General features: G+C 36.8%; 3 protein-coding genes across 3 annotated transcripts; 1 reads left to right on the top strand and 2 right to left on the bottom strand.

Moving 5' to 3' along the window:
• Positions 1 to 626: 626 nt before the first annotated feature.
• Positions 627 to 6395, bottom strand: LOC18434755 (signal recognition particle 19 kDa protein, putative / SRP19). Its single transcript, XM_006844818.4, has 3 exons — positions 6109 to 6395; positions 5192 to 5291; positions 627 to 994 (listed from the first exon to the last, which is right to left on the bottom strand). The coding sequence occupies exons 1-3, from the start codon at positions 6283 to 6285 to the stop codon at positions 861 to 863; spliced, it is 411 nt and encodes a 136-aa protein (XP_006844881.1). The 5' UTR covers positions 6286 to 6395; the 3' UTR covers positions 627 to 860.
• A 1368-nt stretch (positions 6396 to 7763) lies between these two features.
• On the top strand, positions 7764 to 12684 carry LOC105420693 (SNARE-like superfamily protein). The gene is made up of 5 exons (XM_011625291.3): positions 7764 to 7978; positions 8829 to 8943; positions 10913 to 11031; positions 11376 to 11440; positions 12318 to 12684. The coding sequence occupies exons 1-4, from the start codon at positions 7770 to 7772 to the stop codon at positions 11425 to 11427; spliced, it is 495 nt and encodes a 164-aa protein (XP_011623593.1). The 5' UTR covers positions 7764 to 7769; the 3' UTR covers positions 11428 to 11440; positions 12318 to 12684.
• A 2330-nt stretch (positions 12685 to 15014) lies between these two features.
• Positions 15015 to 21518, bottom strand: LOC18434756 (ribosome biogenesis regulatory protein (RRS1) family protein). The gene is made up of 8 exons (XM_006844819.4): positions 21313 to 21518; positions 20974 to 21124; positions 19645 to 19696; positions 19329 to 19457; positions 16892 to 17009; positions 16106 to 16289; positions 15913 to 16026; positions 15015 to 15616 (listed from the first exon to the last, which is right to left on the bottom strand). Exons 1-8 carry the CDS (start codon positions 21381 to 21383, stop codon positions 15491 to 15493), a joined length of 945 nt encoding a protein of 314 aa, XP_006844882.1. The 5' UTR covers positions 21384 to 21518; the 3' UTR covers positions 15015 to 15490.
• Between the last annotated feature and the right edge of the window lie 2582 nt (positions 21519 to 24100).

Here is a 24100-nt window from a genome sequence, read left to right as displayed (position 1 = left end):
AGAGGCGTAGAAGTTGTTTACAAATAACCTAGATAGTCTTCTCTCTCACAAAGAATCAAACAGTTGATAGAGCTTCCAGCTGTTTGGAAATTAAGTTTCTTTCTAAAATTTCATTTATGCAAATTTCAAGTTTCTCTCTCTAGAGCTCTTTTCCATTGGAAAATTGAGAGAGAGAGAGAGAGAGGTGATTTGGGAGAGGGGAGAATTAGGGATACACTGAAGAGCGACAGAGGGTGCAGGCATTTCGTGATGGATTTGAGGAAGAGGGTGGTAGAGACAGGAGGTGGATGAGTTAGAGAGAGAAGGAAAAGGGCATAGAAAGGTTGATGCCTTAAGAGAGAGAAGGAAAGGGCATTTGGGAAAGTACAAACAATACCGGGAGTCCCGTAGGTTTTTTTTGTTGGGTAGCGTGAAGGATCTGCACCGTCCGTTTAGATAAACGGTGCAGAGAGCTGCAGCCCGAGTCCTTTTCCAACCCAATAAAAAGGGCTGCAGCCCGAGTCCTTTTCCAACCCAATAAAAAGGGCTGCAGCCCTATAGAAACCGCATCCTTTTTAAATTCTACAAAACATAGGAGATATTTACATAAAATAATAATGGGTATCTGTAAACAACCAAAGGCAACGTTTCTGGTGAAATGGAAAACATGTTCTTTTTCATCTTTCCTGTGTCATTTCAGCTGTTCAGTAAGGGCTCACATATGACATAACCCAATGTCTTTGTGCACACCTAATTCAAGGTTAAGAAAAGAAATAGAACCAAAAGGAGAGATTTTACAAACCTTGACCCCAATCCAAAAATAAAAATCCCTATCTCAAAAACTAAAACTCTAATATGGCATGCAACGCAAAAGCATCTCATTATTTCTTCTTTTTGCCCCCCTTTACCGACTTCGATGGTCCTGCATTTGAAGTTGAAGAGGGATTTTCTTGTTTCTTGGTCCTCCCATGATGTCTAGGTACCAGCTCTGCAACCTGTAGCATCAGCTCTTTCCCTGAAATACAAACACAAAGACAAACACGAGGCAGTTGCCAGTTACTACCCTCATGTATGGTCAATAAATAAGTACGTAATTTCCACAGCCATCAAAATAACCTTCATTTTCCTTCCAAATAGTGAAAAAGGAAAAATCAAATAACCAGAACTCCATCAATTCTTTGTAAGAATTGATGATCCAAATATGCAACGGTTATTTAAAAAATTAAGATAAATCTGTTACAGGACAAATAAACTATGGGATTTCTCCCCAAAGAACACGTGGGATCGCTTTACAAGCCATCCTTCCCTCCCTCCCGCTCTACAAAAATGCAGAATCAGATACATTGCATGTTTATTTTGTGAAAGAATGAACACAGGTCAAAAGGCTCCACATTCTTGGTGGGAGAGTGTGCATACATTTGAAAGGGATCAGCCCCAAGACCTACAGGCCCCGGGATAAAGAATGTAGCCCCCATAGGAGACTTGGTCTTCTAAATCTTGAGCAATGTATTACCGAAAACAAACAGGAGTATACAATGAAGGCCCAAAATGGTAACAACCAGATGCTCAACTTCTACAATGGTTTTTAATACTTTAAAAAAAGCACATGAAGTGGCGGATACTGTCACGACCAGTGTTTAAAAATTGGGATTCTGGCACAGATTCACCCAAGTCATCTTGCTGAGTCCAGATGAGAAAGACCGAAACTCATGCAAGTCTCACAAGTCCCAGTCCCCCGATGTATTTACCCAGAGATGCAGCAGAGTCAGAGTCCGACAGCCTACTTCGACGTGTCTGTGCTGACATCAGGCTCAGGACCGTGGTGAGTTGGAACCTGAGCCTGAATCCTTGTTTTCGAACACTAGTCACAGCTTTTTGTAGACCATTAGACAGTCCAAATCACCTCAAAACAATATCAGATTACAATTTCAACACATGAAGCAGCAAAATCTGCGACTCCCCATAAAATTGAAAGGGCCTCAAATAAACCACTTTCACAATAAGAGAGGATCAGCAGGTGAAATTCAATCCTAAAAATATTTTTGAGGAAAATTGAAATTACATTTCAAATAGCGTTTAGGAAATATGAATGATCCATATAAAGCGGATAGAGCATACTAACTCTAAGGAGGACCGAGGACCACATAAATTACATCCAAAAGCCCGTTCTCCTTCATCTCCAACAGATTATGTGGCTCCTCACCATAACTAAATAAAAAGCCATTCCCCATGTTTGTGTTACTTATTACTTAATAATTAATGAAAAAATAACCATTAATTGATTAGATGGGTGATGCATAAATCAAGTTTCATTAGAGTAGAGAGAGAGAAAATAATTGCATAAACAACAAGTGGAGTGAATAAATAGATAAAAAGAAAGAGGAAAAAGCCAAACAAGGTTAACCCCATGGGATGGAGTCTCCTAATAACCCCAAAGCCCATCAATGCAGGCAGGCCATGGTAGAATTGCAATCAAGATAGGTCCTTAGTCCTTACAAAGGCCTTGAGAATCCCACCAAAGTTGTATTTTAAATAAAGATCCCTACTTTGAAGTTTGAACTACCTTAGAGACAAGAATACATAAAAATCAAGCTTTAAGAAGCTCAGTGCACAAGTTGTTCTTCCCAAATGTAGTACCTTACTGCTGCTTTCGTAGAGTCCTTCAAATATAGTATAATCCTTCATCTTCATTGACACTTATGACTTGATTTTGGCAGAAAAAGCTGTCTTTGTGCAGAACCCATCTGTCCTGTAGCTATGACACTTCCCTTCTTTTCACCATAGGATGGAAAAATCAGATTGCCTTTAAGCACCATAACTGTCGTGCTTGTTGAACAACCACGATCCATTCGCCATGGCTAAGACACGTAACCGACCATAACTCCTCAAATAGAAACTACAAAACTAAAATGAAATAATTACAGTCTTAGTGCCTTATTTGTTTTCTTTTACACCGCCTTGTTCATTATCACCCTAATCCATTGTGTTGACATAATGTCCCGCTCAAAAAGGGGCAGCTTCCTCCTCTCTTCAAAATTTCCTCTATGATGTACATTAATCTCCAAGAGTGTTCCGTTCCTTTGTGAGCTCAATTGTGACATGCAGAGAATCCCCTACACTATTAAGGGCCTTAAGAAAAGCAGGGGACAACACCTTAAAGCCCATCAGTGATGGCAGGCCCTGGAAGAATTGCAATCAAGACAAGTCCTCACAAAGGCCTTGAGAATCCCATTGAAGTTGTATTTGAAAGGGAAAATTATGGATACCCCCTGAAATGCATTTTATAGACATTCCACCCCCCAATATTTTTAGTATCACACCCATAACCCCATTACTGTTTTTTCTTGTTTTTATCCTCCCCGCCCCCACCTTCCCCCCTCCCCAATTAGAAAAGTTAATGTTTTAAAAAGTAAACTACCATCACTCTACCCGTTAAAACTCTCTCTACTCGCACTATCTTTCTGCCCAATAGCACTCTCTCACTCTCTCTCTCTCTCTCTCTTGTGTTGAAACAATGTCATCCAAAACAAAAGTGTACCGGATCGGCTTTTAGCTTCTAGAAATCCAAAAGCCTTGTGACCGGTCAGACACACTTTTGTGCTAGACCGAAGCAAAAAAAAAGTGGTCCAGCACAAAAGTGGGCCAGACCAGCTTTTGGAATTGCAAAAGCCTTGTGGCCAGCCCAGCACATTTTTGTGCCGGACAACATTTTTTCAATGTGAGAGAGAGTAAGAGATTGATATCGGGGGGGAGAGAGAGAGAGAGAAAGAAAGAGTTTTAATAGGGGAGGCGAAGGGTAGTTTCGTCTTTAAAACATTAACTTTTTTATTTTTGGGGGGGGGTTAATAAAAGCAATAACTAGGTTATGGGAGTGATGCTAAAAGTATTGTGGGGTAAAATGCCTACAAAGTACATTTTAGGGGATATCCATAATTTTCCCTATTTGAAATAAAGATCTGTTAAACTACCCGAGAGATCAGCTGACATAAAAATCAAGCCTTAAGAAGCCCAACACGCAAGTTGTTGTTCCCAAAGGTTAGTACCTTACTGCTGCTTTTGTCGACTCCTTCAAAACTATTATACGTCTTTCACCTCCATTGACAACTATGTCTTGATTTTGGAAGAGAAAGGTCTGTCTTTATACAGAATCTATATCTCTTGTGGCTGTGAAAGCTACCTTCTCTTTGCTATCAGATGGAAAAATCAGATTACCTTTAAGCACCATAACTGTTGTACTTGTTGAACAATCATGACCCATTCACCATCAGTAAGATATATAACCAACCATAACCAGTAAATCTCCTCAACTACGAAACTAAAATCAGATAATTACACAGCCTTAGTACCTCATTCATTTCCTTTTACACATCCTTCTTCAATATCACCCTAATCCCTTGTGTGGACATAAAGTCCTGCTCAAAAATCATATGGGTTATTTGATCAAAAGAGTTCTTGATCATTTAGAAGCTTAATTTACCTTGGTGTCGAACACAACAAGGTCATGCACTCTTCATGACATACAGTTTTTTTTTTTTTCTTTTCTTACAAGAACACGAACAAGGGTGTCAAGTTTCAACAGGAATATTAGGTGTCATGAAACTTTCCCTCAAAAGATAGAAGCATCAAACAAAACATGTCTGTACAATTCCATACCCTACGAAGGTGTCATTTCTAAATTCTAATTTGACATATACGTGTCTAACAGTAAGAGACAGGGAACCGACAATAAGTCATTGCATGACATTGCAAAATGTGTCAGACGTGTTTTTGTTGTTATGTAGATAGAAAGGTGTACACCTGATGCAACAAGTGCAAATAAACAGAGGCATATACCAAAAAAGCAAAGAAACTTGAAAGAAAAGCAAAAGGGAGAGAATGAAAGAGAGGGAATCAGGGGGATAGAAGAAAAGAAAGGAGGAAGAGGTGTTTGCGTAGATAGAGATTTCACTAGGCAAAGAGCACCAGTCCCTTGCATCTGCATTTTTTAAAGAAAATGGGTCAAACAATGGATTTGTATATCCAAATAAAATGCAAAAAGACAATGAATTGTTAGGTGACTTTGTTCATCGAGTATTTTTTGCAGCAATACAACAAAATAGTTTTACTTGTAATACATATAAAATTTCCTACCCAAGAAACCATTGCAATAGATTTTTGCATAAAACATCAATAATAAAAAGATCAATGAAAGGAAAATCCACAAGGCCATTACTTGAACGTATGGATGGATTATAAAAGGACCCGTCCTCTTTCTTCAGCAGCACTCTCACTCTGCCCCTTTGCATGAAGTCGCGAGGATATGCCTTATCAACCTAAATCAATCAAAATGAAAACACTCACTAAATAGGGTGCTCTAGCAATTTGTGCACATGTTGCAAGGATATTCATTACCAACCAGAACCAACTAAATGAATACACTCATGAAATAGGGTCCTCTGTCAATTTGTGCACTAGTACATTGATTGTTGATGAGTTCAAGTAATAAAAAGGAAATCGGTGATCAGAAAATTTCTTGGGATGGAAAAATAATAACCTCCAAAAACCACAAATTCTATTTTTTCTACTGAGGTTATCTACAGAGTTCTTGGAATTAATTATTGAAATAAAAGGTAAACATCTCTTTCTTTTTTCCAGTGAATTTCCCTAAATTCTTTACGACATAAACCTAGTGGCCATTGCGTTTCAATTTCTCTCAGAAATAAATTTAATCGAAAAAATGAATTTGCATTTGCTAGACTCTATATGAGCCCAATTTCTCCACTAAAAGTATTAGTATCTAAGCCCGAGGTATTTTCAGAACTGGAGTGATCTGGTTTCACTTTTCCCAGTCGAGATCAAGCAAAACCACATAACATTACAGAAATTTATACATTCGAATTGAGAAACCCATGGTACATCAACTACAAGACACAAATATTGAAACAATAAAATACAATTGTGCAATAACTCCAGCACAAATATGTTCAGATTCTAGGGCACTCAAGATAAAACATCTTCAAGAATACAAGTTCCTCTGGTATCGTAATCAAAGTTTACATACAAGAAAAAGCAGGAAATCAAATGCTCTGAAGGGAGAGAAAGCGCAAAGTAGACATCAAGATTAGAAGGTAGAGAGAGAGGGAAAAAGACCTCAATCGCAAATGGAAGCTTCAGATGGTTGCAAGAGTCCCCGATCTCGACACAGGTGGGGTTTTCGCAGGCTTTGCTCACACCGATTCGTCTCCCCTCTGCTACTGTTTTCTTCGAATTTATGTATACGGGGTAAAACACGATCCACCTTTTTATGTTGGGTTGATCAATATCCATGGAAAATTCAATTAACAAACCTTGTAGAAAAGATTACCCCCTTTTAGAGAGAGAAAATAATCAACAATCCTCTTGTGGAGAGAGAATGCTACCTCTGCAGCAGATGGTAGAAATGCAAATGGGGCTAGAGATCGTGAGCTTTATTTTTCATTACGACTATTATGAGCAGATTCTATGGGCCTTAGGCCTTACGAAAAAGAGTAAAGCCTCGCATCAAATTTCCTCCGAAAAATATTTTAGGCATCGAAACCTTTTTGGGCTCTAAAATTTATTTCCACGAGTCGATTATGAATACAGTACAGATTTAATGTCAACATTTGCAAATGGACGATCAAGATAATGTACGCAATAAACAGTACTTTTACGGCTTGTATATATCCGCATTCATAATATCGAAGGTTAATATAATCAATTTGAAGGTTTTCTAATGTTATAATTATAAGTTTTGATGAGATTTGAAAAGTTGCTTTAAAATTGTTTATTTTTGGGTAATTATCATAACTATTTTTAAATATATTTGATAAATACCTAAATTCTTTGAAGCAAATAGTTTATATGAGGTTGTGACATTGAATTGTAGAAAACATGCACGCCTCAAAAATCTATCGAGAAAAGTTATTTTGATGGCGAATGATCCTCTCATTAATCTTTGAGATGTATGGATGTGAAAAAAAAAAAGATGTTACAATACTAATTACGGTACATCATGTAATTAGACCATCTATTCTTAAAATTTTCATGTATTTGTAGATTTGCTCGATCTATATCATTCTTTGAGTTTTAAAATTTTATGATTACAACCTTAAGCAATCCACCTAAGGCGTATCTCCAAATTTTATCATAACATGTAATTTTGGTATAAAATATTATTAAGATTATCTCAAAATCAATTTTCATATCTAATTATAACATTTTAAACTCCAAAAATAATTAAAATCTAGTAGATCATAAACATATGAAAAATCTTGAAAATGGACGGTCAAAATAATATGTTACAAGCTGCGCTATTTCTGAGACTCAATCTTTTTCTTTTCATATCTATGCATCTTGATGTCGAGATGGTCAATTAGATAGTTTTTGAGCATTCAAACAACATTTTTCGATGGATTTGTGAGATGCATATTTAATTCTACATTTTATTGCAACCTTATATAACCTTCTTCGTTCATAAAATAATCATTCAATTACGTAGATTCCAAAATTTTAGATCCAAAAAATTGGTTTCAGTCAGTTTTCTCCCCGGGGGACTGGACAGTATGCTTCAACAGTTCGTGCTCAACAACAAAATCCTTCCCGGTATGAGTTTTGCCGGGAAGTAAGCGTACAGTATTCTCTCGCGCGGGAGTACGTTTTATGCGCCCATATTTACGTGAGCTCGAATTTCGCAAATCCCAGTAAGAAAGGGAGGGACAGAAGGGTCGTATTTTTTTATAGAGAGAGAGGGGCTCTATTTGTTTAGAGAGAGAGAGGCCTGAGGAACAAGTATGCAGCAATTGTTTGGGAGCACGGAGGCTCCACCTCCTCCCATAAATCGAGCTCGATGCCTGTACATGTTCAATCGCAATGGCGTTTGCCTCTTTTACAGGGAATGGCTTCGTCCCCTCAAAACCCTAAGTCCACAACAGGATCATAAGCTCATGTTTGGTCTCCTTTTCTCCCTCAAGTCCTTCACTACCAAGATGGATCCCGTCATGTAAGATCGAAAACCTAACCTCTCTCTTCTCCTACTTTCTTTCTCTACATTTCTTCTCTCCATTTCCTAGAGATATTTTTTTTAGTTCTTTTGCTGCCTCCATTTCCATGTGGTTTCTTCTTCTTCTTCATCACCTGTTTCACAATTCAAATTCAGTCAATGGGTGGTTTCAGTCCAGTATTTCTTTGTTTGATAGTGATTTGGTTTCTCAATTAGGCATTAATTTGTGAGATCTTAGATCAAATCACTATGCATTATTGGGTTTAGGAATGCAAGATTTACTGGTCGAATAAAAGGAAACTATTCGATGGATATTGCTTCTAAATATTTCAGAATATAGAGATTATAGAACTGTTCTGTCCTTGGAAACTTGAAAACTTAAACACAATCCTTAGTTGTCATTAGTCTCTGCGTGATCTTAGTCTACTGATAATTGTGTTTGCCTCTCTCTCTCTCTCTCTCTCTCTCTCTCTCATTTTTTAATATATATGAAGTACGGGGTTGATTTTTTCTTGTGATGATGTTGAAGGTAATTGGTCCAATATATCGGAAATATAAATTCAAAATTATCGAGATTTCAATTCTCGTGTTTTAGCATGTTTTGTATTCTTTTTGTATTGTAGTGTTCTTTTACTTTTTTTCTTCAAACATAAACAGAAACTTGAGTGGGAATTTCCAATTTGATGTATCAAAAGGGAATTTCATATGGTAAAATTATGATTCCCATTGAAAGCAAAAGTCTTAAATCCTTGGTGCTTGATCCATGAAAACAAATATAGAGCAATTCCATGGATGCCAATGCCTACAATAGGATTTTGATAACAATTTATGTCTTCATTCTTTCTCGCAGTGCTGATAAAGGAAATCTTGGGGTCCCACAATTACCAGGTCAAGGATGCTCTTTTCATAGCTTTCGAACAAACACATACAAGCTGAGCTTTATGGAGAGTCCCTCTGGGATTAAGGTGGAATTTATTTCTATTATATGCATTCTTCATTTTTTATTTGCATGCATGGAAAGTAGGATATTATTTGATTAACATGGTTGCATTTTGTTGAGTGAAGTTCATTCTCTTTCTCTTCTTTGTTTTCTCTTTTTCTTCTAATATAAATTTCATCAAAAAAAGAAAAAAGATAAAGAACTGCATATACCTAGACAATTTCCATTTACACCAGGCAGTATCTAAACAATTCTTAGACATACTTATCTCTAGTGGTCTCAGTCAACCATGGAGTAGCCATGTTAATGCTTTTCCAAATCAAATTTGAATTCTAACATCCTTCTCATTTAATCCTTTGCATGAATGGCTATGCATGGAAATGGTTTATGGTCCAATCTGCCATATTTCTTTTCTCTGATTCCAATATGGCTTCTGTTTTTTAGCTCTTATGGATGTGTCTATTTGGGCATAGATACGGGCATGGCATGAGTGTTTTGTGAAGTTGGCATAAATTTTCAACGTTAACGGATTGGGGTATCTCTCAAATTTTAGTTATTCATGTGCCACTGTTCAGTTTGCTTCTATAGCAATGAACTTTGTAAACGTTTTGTTTTCGCAATTTCTGAAGGGTATAAGATACTTAATAGATGGTCAAATGTATTTCATGTCAAAAAGGATATGGACTATGAGAGGCTATTGGATTGGAACTAGACAAATTCCACAAAAGCTGAGTCTTTGCACTGCTGGAGGGGCTGCAATTGTATGATTGTAGATGGTGCCCCTCCCTTGCGGTGGAAGGGCATTCAATGAAGAGCATGTATACTATTGCTCCCTCATGAGCATAGTTTACTTCTACTTCCTCAATCAGATGACCTATTCGGAGGATTTTTTCAATCTGAAATTTTGATAACCACCTTGGAATCACTAGATGATTATTCCTAGAAAAAAAAATGAAATTTGAGCTTTCTAACACTTATCTCATCCGCTAAAAATTGGACAGTTTCTATTCAATTTTGAGACATTTTATTTTTCAAGTGCTTAGATGGTGCAATCAGGAAATCTTTTCTAGTGAGGTTAATCTATGTGTTAAAGAGGTTATATCCCCAAATTTTGGGGTCCTAAAACTAATCTTAGGCTATGTGTTTAAGAGGTTCTATCCCCAAATTTTGGGGTCCTAAAACTATTCTTAGGTGGGGTTTTATTCAAGGGGGTAAATGATAGTATACTCCCGAGGGAGTAGAATATCTTTTTGCTTCAATGAATGTTATTAGATTGGCCTTAAGCGAGTACCCTGTCCCTAGCATCTCGAACCATTTTTTGACCCAATCTTCAAGATTTGCAGCTCTATCCTCCTGCACTTATGATGCAAGGCCAATGCGGTTGCAGATGCCTTGGTGAAGGATGGGGCTGCGAGTAATGGTTTTGTACTTAACAGGCCCCAGTCCTAATCGGGACGTTTTTATAATTCATTGTTGTACAAATTATTATTTTTGGCCCCTAGCCAGTTTCAACCATGTAATTTCTTTTACCATTAATATAATGTCAACTTGCTTTAAAAAAAAAATGGACCATACTGAAGAGCGTTATCTAAAGCTTCTGCCTAGGTCATATGTGCTTGAAGCTGGGTTCAAGGCTTCAAAGCACATAAGCTGCTGGTTGCAACATCAAGCACCTCCCAATCCTCCCAATCTATGTATGATCTTCAACCTGCATCCTAGAATAAATCAAATTAAATGGGGCTCATGCTGACCTGCTGCACCTGTATCAATGGGCGTTAAATTAATTTAAATTCATTTTGGTGATTTAAGACTTCAATAAGCTTATAATCTTGATAATACAATGGAAAAATAGGTTGTCGATCTTCATGGGCATTAAGCATTGCTGCTTATCTCAAGTATCTTGTTTGTTGAACATATAAAACATTTGTGTAATGAATACCTGTCTTATAGACATCTTTGGATTCCGACTCTGCATCTTCTTGTGGATGTTACAGATCATCTTGATCACAGATCCCAAAATGAGTGATCTTCGGGAACCCTTGAGGTATATTTATAACTTGTATGTTGAATACGTGGTCAAGAATCCACTCTATGTTCCTGGGAACCCAGTCAGGTAATCTATTCGTCTTTGTTTTATAATCTTATTAGCTTATTAGTTTTGATTCTAATGTTTATTATGTAAGATGACTTGTTTGTTTAACCTCATCAATGTAACTATGGTAATATTTGATTGATTGATACACCACACACAACTTTATGAAGTAACAGTTAGCCAAATGCACATAAAAACTGAATATGTGTAATTTTGGTAGATGGTCATTATGGTCAATCTAAAGATCTTTTAGCTTGTTCTTGCTTCTTGATTTTCCCTAGTTATTGGAGTTCGTGTTAAGGATTACTAAAAAATTCCCTAAACAACTGAGTAAATTCTTTTGATTTGGATCCTTCTCTGTGTAGGGGTGAGCTGTTTAATACAACACTCGATCAGTATGTGAGGACCCTGTCTTAATTGCATCTTTGAGGTGATTATCTTTCTTGTTTGACATGTTCACAACTCTATTTTGGTTTTTACTTGTTTGTGGATTGAGACTCTTAACTTGTTGTGGGTATTTCTTGGCAACATTATTTTGAGGGGGATCTCAAAGTTACAGCTTTTCTTAGGAAACTCGGAGGGGGAGCTTTTAAGAAAATACTTAGAAACGAATGACAGAATTGGGAAATTTCAAAAGAAAAAAAAGAAATATGGTTTATATATAATGTTTAAACTTAGGTTTCTTAAAATATTGTTTTGTATAGTAATGATCCTATAGGACCCTCCTCCACCATGTGTGTAGGACCCCAAAAGATCACCAATAAACTTAGCACGGATCTCTAGAAAAGTTATCAGGACTTGACTGTTCTAGAGATCCATACCATCTTTAATGGTGATCTTTTGGGGGTTCTACACATATGAGTGGGAGAGGGTCCTATGGGATCATTTCTCATTCACAATTTCTTATATTTTTAAAAGAATAATGATTCTATAGAACCCTCCTTCACCCATGTGTGTAGGACTTCAAAGGATCATCATTAAAGTTGGCACGGATCTCTAGAAAAGTTATCACATGGGTGTGGGACTTGACTGCTCTATAGATCCGTGCCAAATTTAATGGTGATCTTTTAGGGTCCTACACACATGCGTGGGGAAGGGTCCTACAGGATTATTTCTAAAACCTACAAGTTTAATTTTATATGACTTTAAGTATTTACAATTTAGCACATTACCTCCAAAAAATTGCTGAAAAATAGAACAGGCAAATCTTACACTATTTTTCCAAAATTTCAAGAAGAAATGGTGATATGATCACCATGCTTTGGACATAATATATATGATATTGAGGTTAACTTGTTTTTCTGCAGATGCCGTACACATTTTGCGTTTGAAGATGAGCATTCCGGAGGGCCCATTATTGAGTTTTCTTGTCAGCTGAGGTCTTCAGCAAGACTTGGAACTCCAAGTGGCGTCTGATTTACAGCGCTCCATGTTTCATGCTTGAATTTTCAGTTTAGGATTGGGTCTGCCCTAGTCTTTTGTTTTTTTTTTCTTTTTTTTGCTGTGTTTAATTTGCTTTTTCAATTTTTCTGTGCCCATCTCCATTGTATGATAATTTGTGGTGAACATGAATACTAAGATGTGCATGAAATGTGAATGGGAAGGCTAGGGATGGGCACGGGCAATGTAAGATTGTTGTCATTGAAACCAAAAGATTTTCGGGAGTGTACTATCCATAGGGCTGTAACCCGGTGTTGGTCCCTCCTAAGTAGGGTCCCGGGAGGGGTGGGTTGGGCTGGGCCGGAAACGGTCCTAACTTTTGGCTTATGCACAAAGTGGCTGCTCTTAAGATTCGAACCCGTTCGGCTACCCGAGCTTTTTACCGTCACACCAAGTGACAGTCCTTAGGAGTATACTATCCATCTACTCCCATCATTCAATGGGACGAGGTCTTGGTGCGATTATATGCATCACTCTCCAAATTCCATTGAATCCAAAATGTCAAAGGGCGATAATCTCGACTATGTTGATTATGAATCTGAAAAAAAAAACATTTATTAAAACTTGACTTTTTTTGGAAAGTCATGCTAATATCCCCTTTTAAGAATTAGAATTCTATCTCCTATATGTTACGATTTACACTTGGATCTCTACTTTTTATTTTTTTATTTTTGTCAAAATGTTGGGCTTTGAACTTTCAAAATCCAAACATAAATTATTAACATATCGGTTCAGATAATGAAATTCCTAACCGGTTTCATGTGAATCAAGAAGTTCGGATTTTGAACCCAGTTTAGTTGATTTTTGGGTTTGGAATTTCAAGATCTGAGCCGCACTCCTCACCTACCTAACTCAATCATAAGCTCAAATAAACTGGATTGAAATTTCAACTTCCCATGGGGTTGGGTTCACAAAAAAATGATTTAGAATTTCAATTTCTGAGCGATTTATTAATAGTTTTCGTTTGAATTTTGAAAGTTGGAATCAATGGCATTTTGGTTAAACAAAAAAAAAAAAACTAGGACAGAAAAGTAAATTAGGGGATGGATTCTAAATTTTGCAAAAACTAGGAATATTAGTTTAAATTTCTCTCTTTTATGCTATCCTCCATTTTATTAGACTTGCACCATTTTTACGGCAGTTGAGCTGTATTTTTAGTTATTTAAGATGTGTTTTACATTCTAAATTTATGGAACTATGGGTGGATTAGCGAGAGTGTTGAAACTCATTGACTTCTCTATTGAAATTTTATCAAGTGGAAAGTTAACATAAGTACGTTTTATCATCATTGAAGTTTTTTTCTAACTAATTAGAAATGGCTACACGTATTTTGACCTGCTGTTTTACTCTATTAAAAGCCAAATACATTTAATACATCTTTCTAGATACATTTGCTACCTCAATGTGCACCCAACTTGAGGTAGCAATCAGTGCCCTCAACGTGCACCCAACTTGAGGTAGCAATCAGTGCCCTTGATCCTATAAAGACGCGACTTTTTACCATCAATGTTTTTGTTGGTTTTGTCGTTCTACATCATATTGGAAGTCATTGTTACCTAAACCTTCCTCCTTAACACCGCACTCCCTCTTCACTTTCGTACAATAACCATAAGGTCAATGGAAAGGAAGGAGAACCATAAGATGAATGGAGAGGAAATAATGGTGGTTGAGGTAACCAATTATTTATTGCTTCATGAGAGGGAGAGAGGCGGCCCATATATTTAGTGGCTTTAGAGTGACATTTCTAGCTTTGCCCAATTTTTTTGTTGATTCCTTGATAAATAGATGGATCGATTGATGAAGAAGACGATCAATTCATTTCCCTTATATTTTCCTGGTTAAAGAGAGAGGAGCGCATCTAAACATAGAAAGATGTTAATCGAAAGACAACTAAGGAATTCTTTCGTTAAATTGCAGAGGAAAAAAGGGAGAAGGTAGCCATGGGGTAAGACGGTTTTACGTAGTGATTGGGGCCACAAACTGAGAATGATAATAAAGATCCAAATTAAGCACTTCAACAATTTAAGAAGTAAATGAATCAAACTCTATAAACTAGTCTTTCATAATTCTTTTGTTTCCTTTATTTTTGTTAACCTTATATTCATCATTTTATTTTGAATACATCATTGAAGATGGTTTAACACCATCGGTTCTAGAGCTTGCAACTGTAAAGCAAGAGATCATGTGCTCAATATATTACTACAAATGGCTCAGGCTGTAAATCAATGATTTAACTCTTGGCTGGGGCACCCCAGACAACTGAAACATCTTGTAAGTCCTCGCAAACAAAGTTTAGAAGCATTGTATTGTCTAAGCTTTTCTACAACGATAGACAATCAATACTACTAGAAGTATACCCGCATGTCGAAGAGTCAACCAATTTTGAAACAACAATGCATCCACACACAAAACTTGAACATTTCTAGAGTGTCTCGAATAAAAATCACAAATTAAAACTGGTTAAATTAAAGCTCTTAGAAGCAGACAAATGGCATATATGCCCTTTGATTCAAAATTTGCTATGAATGAAATCTACTTAAAACTACAGAATATAGATATTCCTATCTTAGAACCAGACAAATTGGCATACATACCCTTTGATCAAATTTTGCTACAAATCCAGGGGCCTCAGAAGGATAATGTCCCACAATAAGGTCATCTCACTCATTTGAATACAGTCCAAAATTTCAAATAAATAACTCATTATTTTCTGCAAAATTAGAACTTGTGATCAAGCATAAAGAGTATTCAACAAGGCTCCACACTAAAAGCTCTCTCTAGGATCCAAAACCACCTTAAACTAAACTCAGTCACAAGACTAACCTGTGTTTCTTGCATTATGAGGTAGAAAAAACATTTTCTCAAGCACCACTTGGTATGGAAAGGGTCGATCACACTAGGCCTTCCAAGATCAATAACATAGAGAAACTCTTCCACTTCCACACTCATGAGCCCTCCAGAAACAGCAATTCCTCTGATACCATTTTGTTGGACCAATAAAAAATTCCCGCAAACCATTGTTTCAGCAGAGACTAGTTGCCTACCGAGCTTTCTTGGAGGACTTTTTGAAAGATTTCCTCTTTGAAGGCTTTGACTTTGCTGAGGTTGACAAAGTGTCCCGCTGCTTTCGCTTCTTCTCTTCCTTCACCTTGAACATCGATACAGCCTGTTCGACAACTAACCATAAATCTCGACAAATTCACTGAGTTGTGTGTCTTGTGGGGTGCATGCATATGAGAGAGAGAGAGAGACCCTAGTCCAGGATTCACTTTAAGTTCATTCTACTGTTCAATTAGAACCCCATAAACAAGAATACGTCAGGAAAATTGTCCCTTCGTTGGTAGAGGAAAAGAACATTGACTGGATTCCTTCAGTAGGCTAAGAGGCACATGAGTGTGCATGCTAAACACACAAGCGGAGAGAGAGAGAGAGAGAGAGAGAGAGAGAGAGAGAGAGAGAGACCTTGTTCACATCAAGAATTTCATGAGAGTGTTTAGACAGAAGCTGACTCAGAACCTTCTCGCTCTGCTGCCTCTCCTGGTTACCCATTCCCTTGCCCTCAACAACAGGAAGGAACTGCACAGAAAAATAAAAATAAAGCACAAACCACTCTAAAATCCAATGAAACCCCACAAGAACAAAGGCCGTAGCATACCTTGCGATATTTACCAGGGTGCTTTGGGGGCTTCTCACCTGGAAGCTTCTTATCAAACTTCCCACCACTTGCTGTTGCAGTCCCAGCTAACCCAGCCACACTTTCAAGTTCATCTCTGCTAGCCTTCTTAGGGGCCTCCTTAGTTCCTGTTATGGGCAGTGCTCTTGCAGCCAATTGCACAGTGCTGTCCAAATACAGTCCATTTGTTTTTTTATTTTGGTACGTCATAAAGATCTCATTTAAAGAAAAAGCAGCAGTTTATGAAAGTTGTACTTCAGAATTTATGGCTAGCCATATTATATATCAGAATATTATAGCTCAGAATCAGATACTGACTAAAACTGCACTAGTTAATGAGAAAAAAATTGAACCAGGTCCAAGAGAAGACAATCTTTTTTCACTTATTTATTTAAACACACATAATCATAAAAGAATGCATTTGATCATGGATAATGAATCATTCAGGCATTTTCCAATTTGAGTGGGAAAGCAAGGATCTGCACTGGCTGTTTATGCCTTAACCACCAAGCTTCCACACCCAACTCAACAATTCTCGGTTAAGATTAGTAACTTATGAGTTGGCAATTAGTGGTCAAATTTTCAAGTTTTATCTTTGGGTTGGTGTTCAACTCTAAATTGCTAATTATTATTTCGAACTCCATTTATAGTTTATTTCTTATAATCAACTTCATGGTTGACTAGCCAGTAGCACATGTTTAACAAGTATGGACCAGTATAATTTGAAGAGAAACCTTAACACATGATAGAGTGGGTAACAGAACAAACCTTGGCAAGGCACCGACTTTGGCAGCCTGTTTCAGGTTCTGCAGCTGATTCTTCTCTTGCTTCTCAACACGTTTCTTCTTTTCGGCCTTTCTCTGAGCAAATGGATCCACTCCTGGCTCTATGATATAGACAATCACAACAACAATTAGAGAGAGAGAGAGTCAGTCAGAATAAGTCTCATTATCATATCAACAATGTGCATGTTTAAATAGCTTAGACAATTATATGTTTATGATTATATGACTTGGGAGTTTTATTGACAGATAATCAATCTATTGCAATGTAAAAATTTCAAATCGAGAAAAGAGCAAAGGCTCTCCAATATGTCAATATGGCATCCAAAGAGATTGACTGATTCAGGGAGTCCCTCTACAAAAATGGCATGATGGCTCCACCATGTACCAATGCATCCTCCTCCACACTATCCATGAGGAGAACACAAAAAGGAATATATCTAGCACCACACAAATCAAAAAACTCCTCAAAGGTATCAGATAATCGCAGAGGAAAGGCTGCCTCCTTATGATTGGGAACTAGATAAAAAGCCGGTATTGAGGAATATAAGATCACTTTGTTGCTTGAATCCTTCAAAAAGCGGTCTATGGAATTGGAAATGAAGCAGGAGACCTCGATTTGTTGTGGAGAAAAACAAAAGCACCACTGAAGCAGAAAACAAGGATCAAGATACCACAATATCCAAGACTTTCAATAGTGGTTTGTGATATTTGGCACATGTGGACAGATGGCGACGTATCAGAATCCAAGAAACAAAGAAACATGTTATTTTCTGAAAATTCTCATGCACCTACAAGTATGTGAAAGGGCCCTGATAAAAACAAAGACTAACGAATTTAAAACAGATTCCTGGAGCGTAATCATAACTTTTTTTTTTTGGATTAATTTCTCATACATTGAGTCATCATCATCCAAGTGTTATTTCAATTAATTGGGGTCGCCTACATGAATCTTGTTCCTCTTCCATTCTTCTCTATCAAGGGTCATACCCTCAATAAGACCAAAAGTCCCCATATTTTTTCTCATTACTTCTATCCATGTTGTTTTGGACCTTCCCCTTGCCTTTTTAGAACCTTCTACTTGATCCAAAGCATATCTCCTAACCGGTGTTGTATTAGGTCTACGCTGCACATGGCCAGCCACCTAAGTCTACTTTCCCTCATCTTATCACCCATTGAAGCCCTACCTAAGTTCCCTCGTATGTATCCATTCTGAATTCTATCTTTTCTTGTCTTTACACTCGTCCATCTCAATATCCTAGTCTCAACTACGCTCATCCTATGGATATGTTGTTTCTTGGCCGCATAACATTCCAGCCAATAAAACATGGCTGGTCTTACAGCCGTCCTATAGAACTTCCCCTTCAATCTCAATGGTATGCAATGACCATATACAAATCAGGATGCACATAGTTATAGGTTCAACGCCGACTCCTGATGTACCATTGTCACTAAAAACTCACTTGTCACTCCATTAGTTGTCCGTACACTGGTTAGTGCTCCATCATACATATCTCCCACTATGTCAATATAGGCTTGGGTGACTCATTTCTTTTCCAATACCCACCAAATTAGGTCTCTAAATCCCTCGTGTAAGAAGGGTAGGGACCTTAAACTCTTCCTTAATCCGTCCCAAGCTTGGGTCTAGGAGGTGGGTTCCGGTAGGTAGGCAGCTAGCATAAAACTGTGCCACATTTTATCATGAATTCTCATGCCTTGAGTACATAAGATTATTCCAGTCATTTTGTCAAGCGCATAGTTAAAAAGGGCATAAAACTCCATGAATGGCAGGTGTCTCACCATTAGAGTAAAGGGCAGGTTGATAAGGATATATGAGTTCCATAATCAACACAAGTGGTAGGGAGATAACAATAGTGCAGTACATTTGGATTAGGATGGCATGGACCGATGTAAATGATGGTACAGAAGGATTTGGATAAGACTAGAAATTGAACTATTATTGACATTCATAACAGTTTTCATACTTTTTTTTTTCAAATTGACTATTGTATTAAGTGTACTAGAAATATACAAATTATATGTGGGAGCAGCCTTTACCGAAAAAAAAAAAAAGAAAAAGTTCCTTGCAACTATCTCCTTTGATAATTAACAATATTTTGTTCAAGATAACACTCATATCCAACACTTCAAATACTTCATTATAGTTTCCAATCTCAATAGACCTAGAGTGGTGAGAAATGTACCACATTTGAAGTCAATGGAGAGCCCCCATTGGTAAATAAACCATTCATAGCAATACTAAACGGTCTTTTAACATACAACAAAACATATTCAAATCTAAGTAAAACTACCTACATAACTATGTACCAAAATAAAAAACACATAGAGTAGAGCTATTTTCATTTGTATAGTCGAGGAGGGTGTGAAAAAAACAGAATGCTTTGCAAACTGTGACACATTACCATCAGTATCCTTGGCTTCAATGATAGGCACATCTTTATCATCATCGACACGGTCATAACCATAGCGTCTCTTCCAGTTCTGAGTTGTTTCATCAAAGGCAAGCTTGCTTTTCTTACGGTTCTTTATTCCTATGGAGAGGAAACAAATCATGAAGATAACAAATAACAATAAATGAACTCACAAGCCCTACAACAAAGATCATATCCAAGACTTAACAATTGGATAATTGCACCAATTTGGAAAAGAAAAGAAAACAAAAGAAAGAGAAGTCTAGAATAACAAAGGGAATGAAATGCGTATAAAAAAAATACGAACCTTTCTTTTGGGCAAACTGTTCCCATTTTGTAGGAGGTTTAGGCTTTGGAAGCTGCACACAATAAAATTAACAGGTTACCATACTTGATTTCAACAAGAGAGAAATGTCGACTCAAATTATTTCCAAGTGAATAACAAAATCCACTTAAATTAAAGCGCAGGTTGTCAATTTTGTGCCGAGGCAAATAGAATTTTAGTACATCAATATCCATTTTTACATTCACTGCAATGTGATAATTTTTATTTTTTAAATCAGGTTACGTGCAATGCACATTTCTATTATTGTGCTTAAAAACTCATGATCGTAAAAACATATGAATTTTTTTCCAAAAAGCAATTCCTTGTGATTCGAGGATTAGGGATTAGCTTTGCAATAAAGTTAACAATCCTCAAAATATGAAAGAACATCTATTTATGCGTACACATCCAAAATAGTTTTTTTCTTTTTTTTTTTGAGAATGAGGGAAACTCTTTTTTTTTTTTTTTTTGGGACGTGTACACATCCAAAATATTTACAAGAAGGTTAGGATAAAATAAAGCCTTCATTAAAAGGAGAGTTTCCTTTATCAATTAAATTTCATGATTTCATCTTACATATTTCTAAAATATTTATTATAGGAAGAGATAGTGATAGAATTATGTTAGGACGTAGGTTAAAATGGCAGATTAAATGGTTCTATGTAGTAACATAGTTGGGCAACATTCCACGGGAAGTGAAGCTCCTAGTCTCTCTCTCTTTTTACACACAGGAAATGAAACTTTCTATCTCTTCACCATAGAGAATATTTCAGGACCAGGGAGAGATCAGGACTAGATATAAACGTGATTTTGAACTGATACCGACAAGTCCTTGTTACTTTGCTTCACAAATGTCAAACACGCACTCTCGTGCATCAGTTCTTCACCATTTGCAAAACTAAAAGCTAGATGAGATTTCATAACCAGAGACAAGATGAACTTTCAATTGATTCAGGTCTCCAGAATATGTGTGCAGGTGTGTGTGCGCGAGCATGTGTGTGTGAGAGAGAAACAGAGAGGGAGATCAGAATCAAAAGAAGATTTGCAACAGATACCACAAGTTACAATTACTTGTCTTCAAAAATGTTAAACATGTACTTTCGTGCATCCATTTTCTCTAACATTCACAAAATAAAACTCGGCAACACAACTAAAAAAGACAAATAAATAAACTAGCAGAGTTTTGCCTAACAATGAGCAGCACAACTGTAACAGACAAAGTTTTTCCCCCAAAAATAAAATCATTGAATTTTCTATGACCAGATAAAAAGGAATAACTGCGATCATACAAACAAAAACACTCAAACTTACATGCTTCTCTCTGGGTAAACGAAAAGAAGGAGTAGGCAAATTAACAAGAGGACCATCTGGGTCTTGAGTAGACGGAAGCTCGAATAGGGCACCAGCAAGAGCCTGGACGAGCTCCCTTCCCTTATCCAAGCACTCTTTCAACAATACTTCCCTGCATAAACCCTAAAAGTATGTGATGCAAGCTCCAACCAGTAAAAGAAAATAAAAGAACTGATAACAACAAAGTCAATCATTTCCGCAGATTGAAGCCTCAGGGTGACAAGCGCAAGAAAGAAGCCTCAGGGTGAAGATTGAATCATTTCCGGAGAGATTAGGGTTAGAGAGAGAAAGAGTCTTTACCTGGAGGGAAGTTGAGGGGGAAATTGGTGTTGAGGCTCGAAGGCCATGAGGTTTCCAAGGTCTATCTCCATCTCTCTTCTCTCTATCTCGAACCACTCCTGCAGCAAGCTAAGAAGCCCTTTTACCGGCTATGCTTGAACCTTGAAATCGATGGTGCTTTTGCTGAACTTCTTGCAGCAGTTGCGAGAGAGGAAGGAATCTCTCCAGAGAGAGAGAGAGAGAGACAGGTGAAGCGATCTTAGGTCAAGGGCACCACAAAATGAACGGCGATCGTGGGAGTACATGGGCAGCGTGTTCCAGCTGGAGTACGAAGCAGAGATGATCAATTTGAAGGTTTTTCAAGTGTCGATAAGTTTTTGGAGCGAGGCTTAAACTTAATTCTCGATAAGTTTTTGAAGCGTGGCTTAACTTATTTTGATAGGGCTGCAACTTTATCAAAATATTGTTTTTAAACGTAACTTCATATATCGGCCATAAATTGTTTTTAAATGTAACTTCAATTATCAGCTACAAAAGGGTTTCATATTATATTTTATTTTTATTTTAATATTTAAAAAATATGAGTTTTTTCTAGTAATATCTAACAAACATTTCCCAAGCCTACCTAAAGGAAGACCTATCCCGGGCCTACCTATAAGGAGAGGTCTACTTTGTTGTCGATTAAAAGTCTCTTGGGTACATCCTCGCACTCAAAACAAATTTCTCCACAAGGTGTTGCCTTTATTTCCCGATGGCAGCCATTTCATGTAAGAGGATTCAAGTTCTGTTCATATGCTAAGTAGGAATCGGGCTTAGGTTAAGGCGGTAGTAACTGGGTTTTTTACTTGTCAATTAATTGATCATTTAAAAAATCGAAATCGAAGCTTCAAATATCACCCCAGTCCTATATATGGGCAACTTGCTTAGGTTATGAAGATTAGGACTATTCCTCTATCATCAGATGTTGTAGGTGTTTAGTTCTTTGATATTCATTCAGCTTGTTTTACTGGATAAATATCAAAGTTGAATTGCTATAGACAATTGAAATTCAATTGGATTTTAATTTTGACGATGAAATTCTTCTTTTTACCAAACTTAAGGTCTTGTTTGGGCACATGGATTTTGGGGCATAAATATTTAATATCTTGGATATTACTAACGGGTGCGGTTTGTATAGAGCCTAGGCTCTAAACAATCAAATCATAGCCTACCTTCAAATAATGTCGAGAAATGTGATTTTACTACTAGAAATCTTTGTGATGGCCTTAAAATATATTTTCATATTTATTTATAAAGCTCAAAAGTTAAAAATAGTGTAGATCGACAGACCTATGAAAACTTGAAAACCTGACGGTCTAAAAATGCGTGACAAAATAAACTATTTCCACAACTTGAAATCCAATAAAGGAAGTATAAAAACCTTTCCCATAGTATATGAAGCCAATTTAATCTTATTAGAGAGATAATCTTATTCGTTTGTAATCTTATTTTCTATAACCTAGTTGAACATTGATGTTCTTCTTTTTTTATTCAAATCTTATGTCTTCTAGTTACTTTTTATTTAATTATGATACCAAAGCTTTTTATAGTTACCACTTTAATGGTGCACAGATATGGAAATATATTTATATACTTTTTGGTTAGACTCCTTTCTCATTGAGTTCACATAAATATTTATTCAAATTTACTTTTGAAAGTTTTACTTACAAAAGGACCTCACTCCCACACGACGGCTATGGTTGGATGTCCTTGCAAACTCAATAGCTAATTTAGTGTTAAATTGTTAATGAATATGTTATTAATCATATAATCGATATAGTAGTTTTGAAGATGGTATATGTTTCCCTAAAAAGCCTGTAATAGTTTTCTATGCATTATTCCATAGATTTTGAAACTAGGGATAATTCATCGAGAACTAAAAAATTCATGTGAAAAATAGTATTTTACTATCCGACACACGAGTTCCCTCTCGCAATGGACCCATAACTAAAAACTCATGGGAAAAATAGTTTTTTAATATCCGACACACGAGTACCCTTTGTCAATTGACCCAGACCCAACCCATGTAGAAACGAAAAGCAATCCACGGAAACAAAAAAGAAAAAACAAACATAAAAGAAAGAGATAATCAATCACAACGCAAAGATATACGTGGTTCGGCAAGGTGCCTACGTTTACGAGACATGATAGCTTCTTTACTGGCAATGGAGAATAGGGTTACAATAGCTCCTTTTTCCTCACACCTCTCTATTCTCTCTTATTACAAAGAAATGAGTGTTTTTCCCTTAACTATAAAAATAACCCCCATCGCTATAATATATATAGTCTCGTATACATTACCAAAATACCCATATACGAATATATATCGAGTCCCAGATAGATGGTATAAATTATCAAAATACCCTTTTAACGGCCATCCAGAGTCGTCCTTGTGACTTTACCTTGACAAATCTGTTTCCTCATAACACAAGACATCAATCATCAACAACCCGGACCCGAGGGATAAACCCAATCCGGCTCAGGTCGGGTCAAATTCCGGTGGTCTCAACATATAAAGAGAAAAGTTTATATAGAGTCTACGCTCTAAACCAATGGTTTAAAAAACGGATCGGTGACCCGGATCGGGCACCTCCAAAACCCATCCAGATCAGTGAATCGACGATCCGGATCGAGAATCAACTAAATCGGTCGGATTAAGCCTTAAAAATAATATGAAAAAATGATTAAAATTCATTATAAATATTTTCTTTTAGGAATTCAATAAGAAATAGGGGTACTCCATTAAGAAATTTCATTTCTTTGCATGAAT

Source organism: Amborella trichopoda, chromosome 1 (genome assembly GCF_054954075.1).
Source record: "Amborella trichopoda isolate Santa Cruz 75 chromosome 1, AtrichopodaSantaCruz75HAP2 v2.0, whole genome shotgun sequence".
Lineage (NCBI taxonomy): Eukaryota > Viridiplantae > Streptophyta > Magnoliopsida > Amborellales > Amborellaceae > Amborella > Amborella trichopoda.
The sequence above is the reverse complement of the archived record's forward strand: the minus strand, read 5'-3'. Positions and strand labels throughout refer to the sequence as shown.